We start from the raw sequence: 19,253 nt of genomic DNA, 5'->3' as shown, positions 1-19,253 counted from the left end.
GGGTTGTGACGCAGATGCGTAGAGACCATGTCGGACCTCCGGGGAAATAATTTGCCCCTTCTTCCAATCTTCATTTTGCATTCAGTACATATTGAAAATGAGAGTACGCTACTTTTTATCCCATAGTTTATTCCTAGAGCAGATTTTCCTATGTCTACTGATGGGATAGGGCCCAGGGGATGTAACCCTCCTAACCTCCTCTTACCATACCTGGTCAGACGTTCATGTGGATGTACTTACCGGGGCAGGGGATGACAGGGAAACTAGTGCAAATAATGTGAACAACATAGTCCACTTTAGTCATGTAATGCAGAACTTGGGTTTACACACTTTTATACGTGCTATGAAAAACCGTTTGCCATTACGTCAGATAGTGTACCACCTATCGCCATCTTTCCTTTTTTCTTTGAAACATATCAATTGAAAAACTAACAGTAATATTCAAATATATGTCAGTGTACGCACTTGCCTGCTGTTGACATGTATTGTAGACAATAGCACTCCATTGGTTTCTTGTACAATACTTTTTGCTTGGTTGGCGTTCCACACCATAGTGACCTTTATCTCTCTTTCGTAAGATATGATGTTATTGCCTATCTTGTGCTGGCGCGAATATCAAAATGCTTCTACGGACTAAGTTAGAAACTTTCGAGTCTGTATTTTGATTTCTTGAGTCAAATCCCAAAAAATTACTAGACAGCAAATGTAACTTACTGACACAATTTAACGGATACATAGCGTCAGAAGAACTGGACCGTTCAGAGAAGGTGAGACATTATTTTGAATTAAATTTTGCGTTTAGCACCTGCTGACTTAATAATGTCGTACAAGGCTAGGCTTACTGGGGGTTAATAAATACAGACCCTATGCCTATTGGTGGAATTAGACTGACCTAACTTTCGTCGGGCTACGCTTGGTGGAAGTTAAGCCTATACTTACGAGCCTTATTTGTCCTCATTTGCTCTGATCCAACAGGCTTATCACAGGAAAACTTATTTCAAGGTCTGTTAACAGATCTGATTCAACATGGCAAATCAAATGGTGAGAGAAAATGAAATGGTTGAAGAGGAAGATGAAGAGCTTGGGCCACTTCCAGTGACCAGACTAGAGGTGAGCTTAACGTAAAGTGCTGTAAAGAAGTAAATTAAGCTTAACCTAGGCTGAATTGCATTCCAAAACTCAGACAATGTTTTGCATCTTATCAAAATTTGAATACTAGGTTAGCACAAGAATGGCAGTCAGATAGGTCTAACAGTAGTAAGGGAATAGAAAGGATATAGATGAAACTACAGTAGGCCTGCAGTACTAAGTGACTGCAAATTAGACCTAGGCCCTACTGTAGGACTTGACTTGGCCATTTTTGTGTTTATAGCTTAAGTTATGTAGGTCCCACATGTCTATAATTATAAAGCCACCAGAAAATGGTAACTAAGGTTAGCATTTGTGGGCAATGAACAATTCAATCCACAAGCATTAACTCTGAAATATATGTTAAGATTTTAGCTTTTCCTTTAAATACTTGAAATGAGCTTTCCCAACTTCCCTACTGCTTGTATGAGATAAATTGATGAGTGTGTGAGGGTTTAAAAAGCTCTTTATAGTGTGTACTAAAGCATTGATAGTTGTTTCTATGAACATACAGTAACGACAAAGTTAACCTACTGTAATTATCATAGGAATCATGCTTTCAATAACTGTTATAACTTTAAGGATTGTAATATTGCTTTAATTATTTTTGTTTGCCTCTCCAGGCTCAAGGAATCAACTCCAATGATGTCAAAAAATTGGAAGAGGCTGGATTTCACACAGTTGAGTCTGTCGCATATACAACCAAAAAAGAATTGTGTAACATAAAAGGTATCAGTGAAGCCAAAGCAGATAAAATTCAGGTAAAAGTGGACTGGCATGTTTGTCAGTACTATTTGTAACAGGTGCACAATTATTTGAATTTTGACAAAGTCATAAACTTTTCTTCCTCACTTTTCCTTCTTCTTTCTTCCTGGAGCTCTTTTCCTCCTCCTCTTTTACGTTTGTTTCATAAGCCTCAAAAATCATCGTTAAGTTTACACATGTTTGTTGTTTTTATAGATTCTGAAATTACTAACACTGTAAATGTTCAGCTTGACAGACTTTCTTTGAGCACAGTTTGTCACCCCTCCAATTATCTCACAAATTGTGAACTTTTACAGAACCAGGGCTGAGTTTTGAAAAAAAAATATTTAACAAAAACCCACTGTATTAGAATTACTATTCATGCTGTTCCTCTGACCAATCTCATGGGTTTCCCCTTAACAGGTTGAATCTATGAAGTTAGTACCAATGGGTTTCACTACAGCAACACAGTTCCACCAGAGGAGATCTGAGATTATACAGCTCACTTCAGGTTCAAAAGAACTGGACAAATTATTGCAAGGTTTGTTAAAGATGTACTTTTTCATGACACATCATCTGTATTATGCATTATTATGATAACATGCACTGACCTCTGTTTACTGCACTGTACATTACTGCATATACTGTACAGTACTGCACTGTACTGAACTGCAATAAAGGCAGTAATAACATGTAACAATTGAAATGTAGAACCGGAAAAAGGACAATAACCTCTCAACGTCTTTTGAACTTAACGTCAAAGAGGGATAGAGGAGATTAAAATTGCAGTGAGACATAAGGTCTTATACTGTGTTTAAGCTCGAGCGCAAAACATTGTCAGTAGCTCATTCCTTTTGGTATTACACACACATTGCCACAAGCACATCGCTGTAAAGTTGGGATCCCAAGAGTGATATTGAAGCCGAAACCTCAAGGCTAGCATGTTAACAAACATCATAGGGCTACATTGTAGTGAGAAATATGTTAGGGTTAGACCGACTGCTCGTATACACGTGCAAATGTTGGATTTCTCTCATGCTCAATGTGACCTTTGGATTTTATTGAAATACAAACCAAGGGAAGTTTATTTCTGATTCTTCTAGTATTTAAATGAAAGTGTTTCTACTGTGTTTAATGTGATTTTGAGATTTTAAAACTAGCCTATATTTGGGATTATTATTATTAGTGCCAGTTTGAGATGTAAGTGAACACGTTTATACATGTTGTACTCTTTCCTTTGATCCACCAGGAGGCATTGAAACAGGATCGATTACAGAAATATTTGGAGAATTCAGAACAGGAAAGACACAGCTTTGTCATACCCTAGCAGTGACATGCCAGGTAGGCTTATTACTAACATAAATAATGTTAATAACAATTTTTTTTTATTTTTTTTTTTTAACATTGACTGCAAGATTCAAGTACAGTGTTTTGTGTGTAGTAGCACAACAGTTTGATAGGGTCCATCTTGGCTGATATTTTAGCTTGAAAGAATTCTGTCTCTTCTACTTGTTGATTAAACTTGCCAATTGATAATGCAGTGAATATATAATGGTTTATTGTCATTTCAAATGCTAGTGGGTTAGTCAATTGTAAACAGTGAAAACATCCCATAGATTACCTTTTGGCTGCTGCTTCTTTATTTTCTATCCAAAAGCTTTCCATCTGATGTCTTTTGTATTATTTCAGTTGCCTATCGATAACGGAGGTGGGGAAGGAAAGTGCATATATATCGACAGTGAAGGCACATTCAGACCAGAGAGATTGCTGGCTGTGGCTGAAAGGTAAGGTTGCTGTAAACGGTATCATCATTTGGTGTAGTAAGGTATGGTTTAATCAGAGCAAGGTGCTCTGTTTATGTCATGACCGCATGGTGTGCCCTAGCATGACCATGGAAGAGGGGTATGTTGGTGTATGATCGTGTGATGTTACTGTAACTATGGTATATCATTGGTACAGTAGGTGGTACATCATAGGATTATGTGATGTGTTGGATTATGGTACACCATGAAGCATGGTGGTACATTATTGGCTGGTTACGTCATGTGATGCATTGCAGTGTGGTATAATGATAGGAAGTGGTACATTATGCTGTCACCATGTCATGTGTTGTACTTTGGTAAATATTGTATATCCTGAGACAAGGTATAGGGTGGTAGTGTTTATGCCTGTGTTTCAGTATGGGTAGTGGTACTACATTATGGTACAATCTGTGGTGTTTTGTAGTATTGTATAACATGGAACTACTTCAGTAACATTATGGTACATTTATGTTATCATTTGTTGAAGTTCACACTATAGTAGGGTATCCTGAGTGTTCTCCACATATCAAACCTATTTTCCTCATAACATAATCCAAATTTTTGTTTCATATTGAGAGGGATTCTTTGTCATCGATTCAGCTATTCCAAGATCCATGTACCTGTTCGCAAATGATTACTTTCTACCCACAATGTGTATTTTCTTTCTGTTCAGGTATAATAATAATAATAGGTATAATAAATATGATATATTTGGAAGATATTTATGATACCCCTGTTGTTACATCTTCTTTCCTCCTTGTTAGGTACAACCTATCAGGCAGTGATGTATTAGATAATGTAGCCTATGCCAGAGCTTACAACTCAGATCACCAGACACAGCTCCTGCTACAAGCGTCAGCTATGATGGCTGAATCAAGGTAAGATATGTCACTATGGTAATTCTGGTGGTGGGAGGTTTTTTTTATTTCTACTATCTCTCACAAGAAGTTAAAGGGTCTAGAATTGATCAAACCAAGTTGAGGAGCTGCTTTGTAAATGGATTTTACACATTGATTCAGTATCAAGTATTTATCAAAATCAACTCAAAATGCTGCTTTTTACCACTGTAGACACAACTAGAATATCTGCAATTACCTTAGTTAACATAATTATTTCTTAATTTAAGACTCAGAGGTGAGAAGGATTTACATATAACAAGCACATAAAGGCTTTCACCTGTTCATCTTTATAGGTACGCCTTGATAATTGTCGATAGTGCTACTGCCCTCTATCGGACAGATTACAGTGGACGTGGTGAACTGGCTGCGAGGCAGATGCACATGGCCAGATTTTTGAGAAATTTGCTCAGACTTGCAGATGAGGTAAGATCACAGAGTGTGCAAAGAGAAAATTTATTTACAGTGAGCTATCAGTTGGATTTTCTGGGTCTTACCAGCCAATACTTACAGTGCTTTGGAGACCTAGCCAATTTACCCCATATTCAGTACATTTGTTTTGTGTGATAATCTCATTTCGAAATCTGTTGAAATCTTATGAAAAACTCTTTTCATTTCCAAGATATAGGCAGTTGAAGCTTTGATAAATCTGGGAAACGTATTAAATACGTGCAAACTATGACATGGTATTGTGCTCATTAAAATTCCTTATTTTAGAACTTAGTATTAGTTAATCCCTATATCATTTGTATAGTGTGATGTTCCTCTTTCTGAAAGAAGACAATAAAATATTTCGAAAAACCACCTAAGGCCACGAACATAATTAGATAATGTTTAGTTCTAAATTAAACTAGAATTAAGAAAAGACTTGTAAAATGGACAATCTTTGATGGATTTTGATGGGAGTGTTAGCTATTTTCATGATTTCTAATGCTTAATTTTTAGCAGGTAGACTGCCTTGCTATGTTCAGTTGACTCGTGAAGACCGGAGAAAAGGTTTTCTAGAGTTACTGGTGCTATATCAAAGAGTAAATTGGTGTTAGAATGCCCCAAAGAAGTTTCCTCAAGATCCTATTTTATTAATTGGTTAATAAATGGTGATTACCTATTCACCAGATATTGATTGCTACCAATGTTGTTGCCTCTGTACTTAGTGTTGATAGTTGTACCTGCTCCCTTAACAACAGTTGTAGTTTTATGATATATGACATACTACAGAAGAGACACTAACACTAAGTTTGCTTTGGAAATTGGAAGAAACATATCAGCAAATTAGAGAGATTTTTCACACCAATGCTTTTTTTCATTCAATAATTCTTTGGATTATTCTAGTTTGGTGTAGCTGTCGTCATCACCAATCAAGTGGTTGCGCAGGTAGATGGTGCAGCCATGTTCAGTTCCGATCCCAAGAAACCCATCGGTGGACACATCATGGCTCACGCCTCCACCACAAGGTAAGTGACTTTAAAGGGTGTAAAAACTAGCGCAAAAAGAAACGTCCAATGCCGGTAATTTGACCTAGTTTCGAATGAGGTGTAACAGAATTGTTAGACACCACTGATCCCAGAAACACACACACAGCTTGCTATACCGTCGGTAATTAGACACTAGTGTACAGTCAGTATTTACAGCTGCGGTCAATACCCACAGCAAAGTGTACACACGATACAGAGATGGATATCTCAGGGCAGCTAAAGATAACAAGGTATCACGTTTCATTACTGTCTGCATTTTGTAGCCACAAGAAGAAAACTTCACTTGCAAGCAACAGAAAGTTAACTTTTTCAGAGCGCGGCACGCGTTTTGGGGCAAGTCTTCAATGCCTTTACCCACCTTCATTTCCTAGTTAATATAAGAAACTAGGTATAATGGTATCTGACTGTGCCCAAAACAAAATGCATCTTTAGTACATCGGACGACCCAATCTGTCTCGTTTAATCATAATGTTAATTACTTATTTACACTTAAAAGGGATATAATATCAAAGGATAATTAATGCATATATTTAGCATAGGACATGAATATTCAACATAGATGTCATCACCATTCACAGCTGCCGTTAGTTTTCACTCTTTCTACCAGCCTGTAACCTGTAGTCCTCCTGTCATTTAATTCACAGATTATATCTCAGGAAGGGCCGAGGAGAGACAAGGATTTGTAAGATCTACGATTCTCCGTGCCTCCCCGAGGCGGAAGCCATGTTTGCAATCAATGCGGACGGCGTAGGCGATGCAAAGGACTGATAAAAAAAAGAGTGAGATAAGAATGAACGATACGCTCCCTCCTTTTCCTCAGACCTTGCGAGGAATTGTTTTAGTAGATTTAACACAGTCTTGAGTGGTTGGGTCCCACTGTCTATTTACGGGTTAAACCCATCTGCATTTTGATGTGTGTATGATTTAACACAAGATAAAGATGTCGATACTTTTCAAATCATCCACATGGAATTATTTCTGAAAGATGCGACGGAATTTCCTCATCGACCCCTCGTCAATATAGCCCAATTCTGAAGTTAAGAATACACTTTCGACCGGATTGGTCAGTGCTGTCTGTGCCTCTTTATGGAGCATCAGAAGTAGAATGTTATCCTGCCTGCCGTAGTTTAGTTAAATCCAAGGAAAGTGGATAAAGCAGACAAACTCAACACGAGGTTAACATTTGTGTGCAAACTACGCTCAACAAGATTTGAAGAACTTTTGAGTTTATTGGTTTTTACTGAATGAGAACGGAGCACATAATTTAAGTTCTCTTTTTCAGTATTGGAATGGTCAGTCTTGCTCAGTGAAAGCACAAACATTAGCTGCATCTGGGAACAGGAAGATAAGGAGAGAGAGAGAGACAAGCAAATCATTTTTAAGAGAGGATGGTGGGATTTATTTCAAACAACTATTGATTAAATATTACCCACAATGAAGAAAATTAAGTTTGTGTTGCATTCTGTTTGATATAAGGTGTAGACACATGTTGTAAGTACATACTGGATTACATTTTAGGTCGATAAGAGAAGAAGATGACCACGGAGAAAGGGGTTCCTTCTTCCGTAATCTCATTCCAGGATTGCGTCACTGCTCTGTCATTTGCCAAGTATCTTATTAACAAATGCCCATAAAATTGATTTATGTTCTACCCAGCTAACCACTCACATCACTTGTCACCTGTTTTCATAACATATCTTTCATATCTGTAAAAGTATGAGCAAGGAGTAAATGGTGTGTTTGGTGACCTTGGTGACCTGTGGTGACCAAATGGAGTGTGTGGTGACCTTGTCTGAGCACCTTTAGATATTACCTTTGTATGCTTCTTGTTTTAAGTTGTTTCTATAATACGTTGCTTCTATCATAAGACTACCCATCGAGTTTGATGGTCATAAAGAGATAAAAAACAAGAAAACTCTATCATCACTTTAATATTTTGTACAGAATAAGCCTGTGTAACTTTTATTTAAACAAATACAGGATAAAGGGAAAATGGTCTGAACTTGTTTAGCATTTCTTGCAAGTTCTCAATCTTTCATAGCTGTAATATTTCTTTAAAATTAATCTAAGCAAGTTTACACATTTTAATGATTATTTCTTCATGTACAGTAGTTCACTTTCTTCTCTTTGCTTACCTTGGTGTGAAGCCTTCAAACTTTCACACAATCTGAATAGTTTTGCTGGTGATTTTTTGCCCCCCCCCCACCATTTTTTTGAAATGTATGATCTTTTTGTAACATACATAGAGAAATAAATAAAAAATTATATGAAACCTTTGCTTTGTTTTGTTGCATTTTGTTAAATATGTATTTTCCATTTAAAACAGAATAGGGATAAAATAGACAAAGATATTGGCAACAACGGACAAAAGCAAAACGAAACAGATGCAATGAATGCGTGTAGCCATTTCTTTTTGTCCATGCATTTGTTATGCTATGACAATGGATGGATATCTCCAGAGGATATCAAAGTTCAAAGGTCACCAGTATTGCCTCAAAATATAACATAGACAGTGTAACTGTAACAGGCCTCTTACTGCCACCAGAGAAGCAATGTTCCTGAGACACTCTTCAGTGTATGGGAATAACTTGGATGGTTAGGCCCTCCAGGAAACCAATTTTGACAGGTTACCATTTTGGGCCAATACTAAGACAATACATACCAGAATAGAATTTGTGAATTCTGTTCATATTGCAAGTATTTTCCAGGTAGCTGTGTAACAGATACATATTTCACCAGTACTCTCATAGTGTCACTGGCATTCACAACTAACAAATAGTCAAGAACAATTCACTACACAAGCAACTTCAGAACCTTCACCCAATGTCACATTCCATTTATCATGTTTTCATTTGTGCAGAGAATATAGTTAGAAAAACAAGTGACTGTACACTGAATCCTTCTGGCATATCTTCTGGATGTAACTGGCATTATATGCTATTGGAAAGGTTGTATTTCAGAAAGAAATAAAGCTAAAAGTGACATAAAAAAAAAATAGCAACAAAAACTCAAGGTTTGTCAAACCCTTGCCAACAGGAAGAAATCCTCCCCATCCCAACTCCCCAGCCAACATGACATAGCTACTCATCTAAAAATACTAATACAGTTAACTGCAATCTCATTGACCCAACCTACCCCCCCCCCCACAACACCCTTCCCCCCCTATTCTTCATTCTCATTTGTCTTTACAAATTGTTTGGAAAGGGGCTGAATACCTTACAGTTGACTTTTTCTTATATTGAATCATTTATTTCAATGTCATATCTCTTATCCATGTTTCATATGAAGACTGATAAAGATGTCTTCGCTATTTGCTTGGCAGTTCCGCCAGTACTTTCTAAGCATACACCCTGTCTCCAACCTGCCTACCAAACCTAATTTCAATTCTGTTCCTTCCTCACATAAAAAATATCAATATTTAATTTTTACAGCATGATGGGCACGATATGATACTACCAAATAAAAATAAGTCACCATTTGCCCGCTTGCCTGTCTGGAATACCCCTAAAATGAAGTCCGAGTCACGGTGTCATGTCTAACGTCCTGCATATATTTGTTTTTAAATTGAAGCATAGTGACAACATTCACCACATAAAATATCAATAAAGACAGCTTCTGCATAAAGGGTCAGTGCTGTCAAACTTACTATTAACTCAATGCACTTGAACAACTTTGTTGAATAATTTAATATGACCCAGTTCTTAAACTGAGTGATTCATCTTAGTTATATTCAATTCTCCAAGTTCCCTCAATTAAAATATGTTATAACTTTAAAATTGGCAAATTTCTACTACCTTACAGAACAGGATAAACAGTCCTGCATGGCAGGCTAATGACAGAATCTTTGTGCATCATTTAACTATAAGGTACAACCTCACAGATATGATCCAACTAATGACAGAATCAGTTTGCATCATTTAACTATAAGGTACAACCTCACAGGTATGATCCACCTCATGACAGAATCAGTGTGCATCATTATCTATAAGGTACAACCTCACGCACATGATTAGGCCAAAGACAGATAATTCCTTAGGAGCATACTGTGTTTGAACCAGAAGCACTATCGGAGCTTGAAATAAATTCCAACTATACTCCATGTCTACGACAATGTTCATACGGTAAAATGTAATGAAACAGTGGCCATTGATATTTAAATGTACTGTCAGTCAGTGGCGTTACTTTACATGTTATACGTCTGTGCAATAGTTAAATGTAATATATACATTAGTTAATAATAAATATGTGTAATATATAGTGATCTATATTTAAATGTACTACATCAGTGGTCTTAAATGTGTCAGTGGATTAACTCACAGCAAAAGCCATTTAAATATGGTCACTGCACTTAGAGAAATGATTAAAGTTTGTGTAATATTAAAGTATACCTGAAGAGAGAAAATTGCTTTATTTGATTTTCATTATCTCATTAAATGTTACCAATGTGTGTTGGATGACAATTCTCTTTCTCCCAGAATATATATTCTTTTATTGTTCAAACACAATATGCTCCTTTAAGCCCTTTAAGATGAACTGAACAAAACAGAAAAGTACCAAGCACCAAAATATCTCTTATTGCAAATTCCCTTTTAAGAGAAAGGAAGTCAAAGCAGCCCCAAAAGAGTTTTTTTCTCTGCCCAAGAAGTTATTCACAGATAAATAAATTTGACTTCAAAACGTGGTCTGTCGTCACAATTGAGGAGGAGGAGAGGAGGGGGCTGACAGAGCGGGTAATACTCATGGACCTTGTTCTTGTTGGCGTGAGATCAATCTTTCATCTCCTCGAAATTGCTCACTGGGTAATGTTCCTTGTATTCCTCCACATGTTTCTTCATCTTCTCTAGCTGCCTCTCCAGGTTCGGTGACAGAGAATCCAGGACATCAGTCATCATCTCTGTGGGGCTCGGTTTCTTTAAAGTTTCTGCCTTCGCAAACTCTTCCAGTACCTATGGGGATAAAAAAGAACACCTTGGCTGATAACAGTGGTGTACCTAAAAAAAGTACAGTATTGAATAATTGTAATTTAATGTTTAACACAAAACAGTACACACAGGACTCTACAGCCTGTAGCTTTGGAATAAACTTGACGGCCAAAAAAGGTTTTTTATTACATGTATGCCATAGAACAAATACAAACATATTTCTAATATGGGTAATCCTGCTTATTTGAATATATATGGAATTCCCTGCTGTACCAACAAAAACAATGTAGTAGAACATTACTGCAAAACAAAACTTGAGTACAGTCACTTTACTTTATGAGTTGGAACTGAAAAATATTGAAATTTGTGGATTCTTAGTATCCAAGAATAACTGTAGTGACACAAGAATCTATTTGGAGCCGATATGAATATATCCCCATTTCACAACAATTATTTGCCATCTTGTGTTTTTTTTCCCCCTTTCTTACACCTTGTAGGTTGTAGTTGACTCACATTTCTCCTTGATTCCTGCATCCAGGTCTTCTCTTTGTCTTCATCCCAGTAGTCTTTATTGATCATGTACCTCCTCAGTCTACCAATGGGGTGGTCCTCTTTATCCCAGTACCTGACCTCATCCACTGACCGGTAAGCTGAAGAGTCATCGCTGGTGCTGTGATGACCCACTCTGAAAAATTGAGAACCCAAAAAATAAATTAAAAAAAATAAAAATAATCAAGACCCACATCAGTATACTAAATCATGACACTGTATAAAATGTATCAAGTTAAAAAATTAGCTATAGAGGAATTGTCACCAACTGTAGGCGAGATGGCTCAGTGGGTAGAGGGCTGCACTCTTGAGGTCATTGGTTTGAATACTGTTCCAGCCAAGAAATTTCTTTGTTCTTTAAATTCACAGACTGTCAGTTGATCATTGTTCTTTCATTTATTTTTGTATAGATAACAACTGAACGATACATTGATGACCAACTCTAAAAGCAACTTGGCCCCGACCAAAATCATTCATGAAAATTAAGAAATTATGTTAAGATAAATTTGCATGTAAAGGATAAAGAGATAATGGACCAAGAAAAATAGACAATGTAGATAAAAATTTACTGCCGTATATAGTACAGGGCTTGTACTAACAAGGGCACTCATTTTAATTTTTAATTCCTACAACAGAGTCAGATCTATTTACCGGTAGGTCATTGCTTCAATCAGTACAGGTTTGCTTTCTTCCACTGCTAATCTCCTGGCTGCTTTGACTACGTTATAGACGGCAAATACGTCGTTGCCGTCCACTCGTATCGTGGTGATGCCGTAAGCTGGACCTCTGATGGCTGGGGAAATACGCACATCAAAATAAGCAGGTTTAAAGGGGTTGACAAATTTGTCATTTTCAAGAATCAGTATTGCAGGTTTGCCAATGGTTATAAGTGGGAGTTGGCACAGCATTACGGCCGTTTGTTGCTTTAACTTTGCCCAATCTCTTAGTACAAAACTCAAACAAAGGAGGAGAGATTGGAGGACCTGTGAACATTTATTCGTTAAAAGTCTACCGGAAATCACAATACAATTGATGAAATTAGTCATATCATTCATTGGTTTGGAAATAGATCGACAGACCATTGCAGTATATTTATGAGGCATGACATATACGGCTAAGAACGTGCTAAATACAGACCATTTTAATTTGTCACAACTCCATGAATCTCTTGACTATATAGAGACGGTGTCCCATCACTTTATTTATATTTGATTTCATCGCTTGGCCTAACATTCAAACCAGCAATTTATTTAAGCATACAGGTAAAGAGACTAAAACCTACTAAACTATAGAAGATGCTGAAAGATACTACTTCAAAGCTAACATGTCTACTCTGCTTATTTGACATCGAATGGTTCGTAAGAGGGTCAAAGTTCAGCCAGGACACCTCACAAATACAAGTATTTGTGACCTTTTGTGAGTAAAGGAAGTGAGATAGGCAAACTGTTTGAGGGATAAGCAGGAAATTGAACTTAACGTCAAACAAGATGAGAGTTTGTGGTCTTCAGTTTTACAGACTGATTGATTACTGCTACAGTTCTTGCCGTTCAAACTGTTAATGTAAAACTCACCAATGCCGTCACCCCTGTACTGTTCTTTAGTTGGCGTTGATATGGCATATCCATTATTTCGACTGGTGAGAAGCAAAAACAAAAAGTTGGTTGGCTTTGAAGGAGAGAGAGATTACTGCATTTGATATGTCCAACAATTGGTCAAATTTAAAGTCATAACCACAGATATGGAATCAGGGATGGTTGTTTATGTTTGCACAATACCAAGTATTTCAAAGTCCCCTAATATTACTGAAATTGGGGATACTTTCATGGAATTTAAACAAGCACTGAAACCTGACAATAGGATCTGTTGTCTCTATCTGTGAAGGTAGTATTAAGGCAAATCTTGCATGCAAACCATTATGCAAATTTTTGGGCATTTTATGCTATCAAATAGGAATTGCTATTTGAAAAGGTGTCTTAAAGACATACACAAGAATGAAAACAAACAAAGGCAATGCTAACATTTTTAACAGGGTTCATGTTTCTTAAGGGTCTTTTTTTGTCACAGGCCCATGAAAGCCTCTCACCAGATTTGGACATTATGACATATGTCTACTGTTATTGCATATATCTATATCTATACATATATATTTTTCAATATATTGCAATTATATATATAAATATATATATGTACATAAACAAAACATATACCTACCAAAAAAATATGACAGGTGCGTCTAGCGTTGCAGCAAAGTTAAAGGCTGCGTGAGCATCCCCCTCGCTAGCAGCGCCTTCACCAAAGTAGCAAATGACACAGATATCCAAACCAGCTCTCTTAATAGCATATGCTGCACCAGAAGCTGTTCAAAAAACCAAAAGTTAAAAATCTCTTATCAAACCTTCCATTCCATTGCTTGTTGGTTACTTCATCTCATGCATCTTACTCAGCTCAGTGTGAAAAATGTGTGCGTTTGGGAGATGGAGGACGGGGGTGGTATAGAGGGTCTATGCGACCCAATCCCACTTGTATGTGTGTATGTATGTATGTATGTATGTATGTATGTATGTATGTATGTATGTATGTATGTATTTTAGATCATCCTGCAAGCAGGAACTCGCGAAGAAGCCTCATTGGCTTATCAAAGCCGCAAGCTGACCGAAGTCAGTCTCTTACATTCACATTTAACGTCCATGATTATGAATTGACAATTGTCAACAACTCTGTAACTGGACGACATACATTAATCTTGGAGTGACTCTTGATAAGCAAGATATCAGATCTAATAAACAAGCACTCCTGCAAAGAGATGGCTAATTTGAGATATAATGAACAAAACTTTCTTTGCTTTCTGTGTTACTGAGAAATTAAGTACCATTCTGTAGTACAATGTTGTTTGCTTTCTGTGCTACTGAGGAATTGGGTACCATTCTGTAGTACAAAAATGTCTTTGCTCCTTTCAATACTTTTTTAAATAATTTTCTATTGACACAGGGATATTTTAATTACTCAAAAAATTATTCCATATCAGCTATGCATGATAACAATTTTACAGTCTTTTTGATTGTCACTTGGTCTATTTAAAAGACAGGACTTTCTTAAATGTCGTAGCACTATAATATAATGACAGCTATTATGGATTTGTTTTACTTTGGCATCTTTCTGTTGTTAGTAACTGGAAGAATCAACAATTCATTACAAATATTTGAACAGTTGCTCAATTTCCAATTTAAATCTCTACCAATAAATCACCTCTGGTGGCTATGGAAAGATATAGCAAGAAGTGATCTCTTTTTCATTTTAATTGTACTTACCATGAGGCATCTGTGTTGCTAAGGGAGATGATATGGTGTAGAAGTTAAGATCTTTTGATCCATAATGGACTGGCATCTGTTTTCCTTTCCCCAAATCCTTTACGTTGCCGTAGCACTGATTCATAGCCTCGTCTAGTCTGAAACCCCTCCATAATAATACACCTTTGGGTAGAAAGTAAAAAATAAGACAAATGTGTATATGAGTGAAACGACTCATAACTATATAATTTTAGTAGATGGGTGTTAATGTTAAAATATATTTATCTTACAATTCTGAAAGAAAACAGGATGAACTGAGGAGTAAGAGGATGATGAAATTTCAAGTTTTTCTACTAACTAATTTCTTCTTAAATTTCATTTTTTATTTCTTACTGCACTTCACTTAATATATAATTGTGTTGGTCTGGGCAATAGCATCAGTAAGTTTGGATTCCAGGTTGGTTTTTTAGTCTAGTTTATTATCATCAAGGAACATTTCTAATCTGTGGGCAAGGAAAGTGAGTGAAACTCAAAATGTGTCTCTCAACTGTGCCTGTCAACATTCGTGGCCATCTTTACAAAATAAAACAAAACATCCCACAAAGAATCTGCTTTTCGTGACCTTTCTTGTTTGGCTAACAGACTTCATGACGGCACACTCTAGTTTTGAAGGATGATTGCATGTAGAATTTATAGCTTGACATGTTACAGTAAAAGGAAAGGAACATTGTAACTTATCTTTCCTATAGCTTATCCAGTCTGCTGACTTTGTCTGCTCAGTACTGCTTGCAAAGTTTAATGTTAAAAGGAATTTTTTAATTTATAAATTTCAATAACTCAACCAAAATATCTTTCTTCAACCTCGTATTAACAAAGACACCAATTCGGATGGCTTTTCAACGCCATTTATCCAAGAATATTTTCATAACATTATGCAGGCATGTTATTTGAGGCCATAAGACATTTAATAATTATGCTAATCAGCAGTTATTTTTATGATGTTTAAGTGACCAAAAATGTGGGAGAAACCTGCAAGGGCTTATGGATTACAACTTACACATCGGGTTGCTTCCAATTCAACAATTTAACTCAAATTTGGAATCTTTTCAATTTTAGAAAGTCATTTCAGATGGGAAAAGTGTAGATTGCTCTTGGATGAAATACCCACATTACTATGAACCGGCCGGGTATCGCACCCGAACCACCCGATTGCTAAGCCTCATTACTTCAAATGCCACCGTCTTTATCCGCTCGGCCACAGCACTGGTATATGGTGCTATACGGTTTATGTTCAAATAGCACCGGTAAACTGTATGGTGCTATATGGTTTATTTCCTGTTAAGCTTTACATCTGAAGATCTTAACTAAAGCTCTGTGTATTAGACTAAGTAGTCCAGCCACTTTCATTTTTTTTAATGATCTACAACATATCAAAATTAATTTGTGACAATGGTTAGTCTTTAAAGAAAGTGGCTAAGCATAACAACTGAAATCGATGTACAATTTTCAAATAAACAACGAGCACCATTTGAACATCTCTCATTAGAATGTATCAAAGTCACATACGTATAGAAATGCGATGATACTGACTACCATGACACACTTACTTAAAGGAATATTTGAACAGACATTCATAGGAAAAGCAGCATCAAAATCTTTACATTGCCCCATGGTTACCACCGTTTACCTGCTTCCCTGTACTGGCCAAATACAATGTCCCTTGCATCCAGCGCCGCAGCACTTCCAATATGTGTTCCCTCTTCTCCGTAATTGGTCATGTAGAATGATATCCTTCCCTGTGTGGGGTGAAAAAAGTTCAAAACGGTTTCATTAAAATCTGACTCAAGGACAGCATTTCCTGTGAAGTCTGCATTTCTATTACCCAATGTTTTCCACAGCATCAAAGATCTGTTTTGAAACCTACATGGAGCAACATTGCTCTTGGTTCAGCAAGACCACTTCACAAAACAAAACCATACTTGGGCATATATTAGAAATATGTGATGTAAAAAAAACAAATAGACACATACATGCTTCAAGGCCCTCGTTCATCTCGTTCAAAAGAAGTGAGTCGAAAAGAAAGAATCCTTCAAAAAGATGAATTTCAAGAAAAAGTGGACAGCTTCGATAATTTCGATACCTTGTGTTATAGATTTGAAGATATCTTCTTCGAGTGTCTAAAGTAAAAGGCCAGCTCATCATGCTTTGAATTTATTTTCAATAATTATCAAACTGATTTTAATTTTGCCATATCCTACCTGTCTCTGTGATTCATACAGGATCTTATCCACAGTATTCAATAATGTCATGGTTTTGTACATTTTGACGATGGTTTCCTGGTCCAAACCAGGATCTTGGCTGGGTACTATAACATCACCATTTCTATCCATTACTCTGTGGATCAAAGAAAATGCAGCATGTTCAGGGTGGGGAGCCATCAATAACATTATCCACAGATTGCTAGAAAGCAAAACTTTAATTTCATTATTTGACATTACATATTTAATATCCATAGACTATGATAAAACAGCTATATAAATGAAAATCATTCTTAGTGCTTGCCAGGGGTACAACATTCCATTCAACACCTTCATCATATTAAGATCCTGCAAGGTTTAATGTGAAAGCTGTACTGAGGGCTGTGCATGATACTGGATGACTCTAGAGGGGCTTCACTTTATAGATACCAGTAATTGTGGTTCATACAGCAATTTGAAAGCAGGTTAGAAGTGATCTTCAATTACAAACGATATTGAAAGAATTGACATAACACACCACATACTGAAATGCACTGGTTGCCAATTTTTTTTGGTGGATAAAAACAAGGCCTTTTCCTTTTGGTTTGCTACTTATCTCATACCAATTTTCTTCCATGCAAATGATTTTTCTTGAAATTTGCTTTGCATAGTAGTAACTACATTCCCACTACATAACATATACCTTTCAAAATGAATTACAGCAATAGCTTAATAGCAAATAGAGCTTCACATTTTCACCTGTAAACTGGAATTCCATCATACAGATCAGGCTGGAGAAACTCAAGCTTTTCTGTGAAAGTAGACTTAGATCCTGGAAACTGGGATTTGTCATCATCACTGGGGATAGCCATATCAGACCGCAATGCTGACTGAAAATGAAACAATTCCATCGACATTAATTTCTAATATCATAAATTTCATTCGTAACATGTATATAAATAATTAAGAGATATCTATGTAAAAACCTGAGAGCTTCACAAGTTAAGGAGCAAATTCAACATCACACAAGTACTAAAGTAGCTTGGCCTATAAAACCAGTTGTAATTAATGTTTATTTGTGCCAACTTCAGCATTAACTAGTACATGTTATTACAGTAACATATTCGGCAGATGCTGACAGTAATCACCGCATGTTACTAGCCCAGTTAATGTTTGGTAGGATTGCCGATGTTATTGATACGATAATGCTATTTTATGCAAAGCACAAAGGACAATCCTAAGCTATTCGGGATAATGCACGCAACTTGGGACCCCATCCGCCAAGTCAAATTGAAGTTGTATTACGTTAGGCCTAAACCCTGGGCATAACACTAGGCCTAACGTTAAACAATATGATTTAGTCTATAGGGCCTTATCACTAATTGAAATCTGAAGTGATGGTTGAAACAGAGAATCTGCTTACTGTAGCAGACAAGAGTCGTGCATTATGCCTTATATTTGTGGGAACAGACCGCATGCATCGAAATTGACGCAAATGGGGGGAAATTCTCAGAAATCCACGGAGAGACATTTTTTCTTTAAGCTTGTAGTGACAGGTGACCAGAATGACATATTAGTTAAAGGCTAAAGCCGTATTAGCACCATGTGCGGTAAACCATCATACCAAATTTATGCAAATGTTCATAATTTTAATGTTATGTTATAACACGTTGACAGCAGTTACGTTACCAAGTTTTCATTTACACAATATCAGATCGCATAATGTTTTTCAAGCAAGCAGTTGGTTTCAGAGTAATTTCTATTTTTGCAGTTGAGTTCAGGGGCGTAGCAAGTATGTAGTACTGTAGGCCAGGGCCTACACTTTCTTTGACCAAGTTATCTTTTTTTTATGAAAACACCCATAATTCAAATCCATAAGCTTGCTGGACGAGTTAAGAGTCTAGACAGGAAAAACTATTGAAATGAACGTGGCAAGCATATGGCTAAATTAGGTGACCTATTCTTCTGTCAACTAGGCTGTCATTCATATCGCGTGCCGTTTCATTCAACACTCTACCCGCAGAAAAAGACAAGGATACGATCTTGTCAGTTTTTTAACATCTAGTTAAGAACCCGTTTACGCAGATAAAATTTCAGTTGAGATACATTCCACAGTCAAATAAGCCTATCGTTGATTAACAGACTTTAGGCTATATGTATAGAGCTGCAGCACTTTGTGGCCTGTTGTTGTCACGATCGGCGTTCCAAGTTCC

At 36.7% G+C, this 19,253-nt stretch overlaps 2 protein-coding genes across 3 annotated transcripts; one reads left to right on the top strand and one right to left on the bottom strand.

Annotated features, from left to right (window-relative positions):
- Positions 1-577: 577 nt before the first annotated feature.
- Positions 578-8,321, top strand: LOC139970674 (DNA repair protein RAD51 homolog 1). The gene is made up of 10 exons (XM_071976561.1): positions 578-767; positions 976-1,110; positions 1,752-1,889; positions 2,296-2,413; positions 3,122-3,213; positions 3,562-3,656; positions 4,439-4,552; positions 4,867-4,996; positions 5,903-6,024; positions 6,690-8,321. The coding sequence occupies exons 2-10, from the start codon at positions 1,027-1,029 to the stop codon at positions 6,811-6,813; spliced, it is 1,017 nt and encodes a 338-aa protein (XP_071832662.1). The 5' UTR covers positions 578-767; positions 976-1,026; the 3' UTR covers positions 6,814-8,321.
- On the bottom strand, positions 7,686-18,623 carry LOC139970673 (2-oxoisovalerate dehydrogenase subunit alpha, mitochondrial-like). Of its 2 annotated transcripts, XR_011794187.1 has the most exons (11): positions 18,464-18,623; positions 17,800-17,930; positions 17,062-17,197; positions 16,491-16,599; positions 14,825-14,986; positions 13,728-13,872; positions 13,088-13,149; positions 12,168-12,309; positions 11,481-11,652; positions 7,833-10,991; positions 7,686-7,793 (listed from the first exon to the last, which is right to left on the bottom strand). XR_011794187.1 is itself a non-coding variant. In XM_071976560.1 (10 exons), exons 1-10 carry the CDS (start codon positions 18,569-18,571, stop codon positions 10,812-10,814), a joined length of 1,347 nt encoding a protein of 448 aa, XP_071832661.1. In that variant the 5' UTR covers positions 18,572-18,623; the 3' UTR covers positions 7,686-10,811. The 2 variants fall into 2 exon arrangements, 1 of the variants encoding a protein (XP_071832661.1); XM_071976560.1 differs by having other exon boundaries at positions 7,686-10,991.
- Between the last annotated feature and the right edge of the window lie 630 nt (positions 18,624-19,253).

Source organism: Apostichopus japonicus, chromosome 8, assembly GCF_037975245.1.
Source record: "Apostichopus japonicus isolate 1M-3 chromosome 8, ASM3797524v1, whole genome shotgun sequence".
Classification (NCBI taxonomy): Eukaryota; Metazoa; Echinodermata; class Holothuroidea; order Aspidochirotida; family Stichopodidae; genus Apostichopus; species Apostichopus japonicus.
Note: the sequence above shows the minus strand (reverse complement) of the source record. Positions and strands in the feature narration are given on the sequence as shown.

Excerpts from the sequence above, each read along its gene's own strand:
- LOC139970674 (XM_071976561.1), top strand. The coding sequence starts at position 1,027 with ATGGCAAATCAAATGGTGAGAGAAAATGAAATGGTTGAAGAGGAAGAT. Across the intron at positions 1,111-1,751 it reads TTCCAGTGACCAGACTAGAG|GCTCAAGGAATCAACTCCAA; the intron begins GTGAGCTTAACG and ends TTGCCTCTCCAG. Across the intron at positions 1,890-2,295 it reads CCAAAGCAGATAAAATTCAG|GTTGAATCTATGAAGTTAGT; the intron begins GTAAAAGTGGAC and ends TCCCCTTAACAG.
- LOC139970673 (XM_071976560.1), bottom strand. The coding sequence starts at position 18,571 with ATGTCTCTCCGTGGATTTCTGAGAATTTCCCCCCATTTGCGTCAATTT. Across the intron at positions 13,873-14,824 it reads AGCAACACAGATGCCTCATG|CTTCTGGTGCAGCATATGCT; the intron begins GTAAGTACAATT and ends TTTTTTGAACAG. Across the intron at positions 12,310-13,087 it reads GTACAGGGGTGACGGCATTG|CCATCAGAGGTCCAGCTTAC; the intron begins GTGAGTTTTACA and ends GTATTTCCCCAG.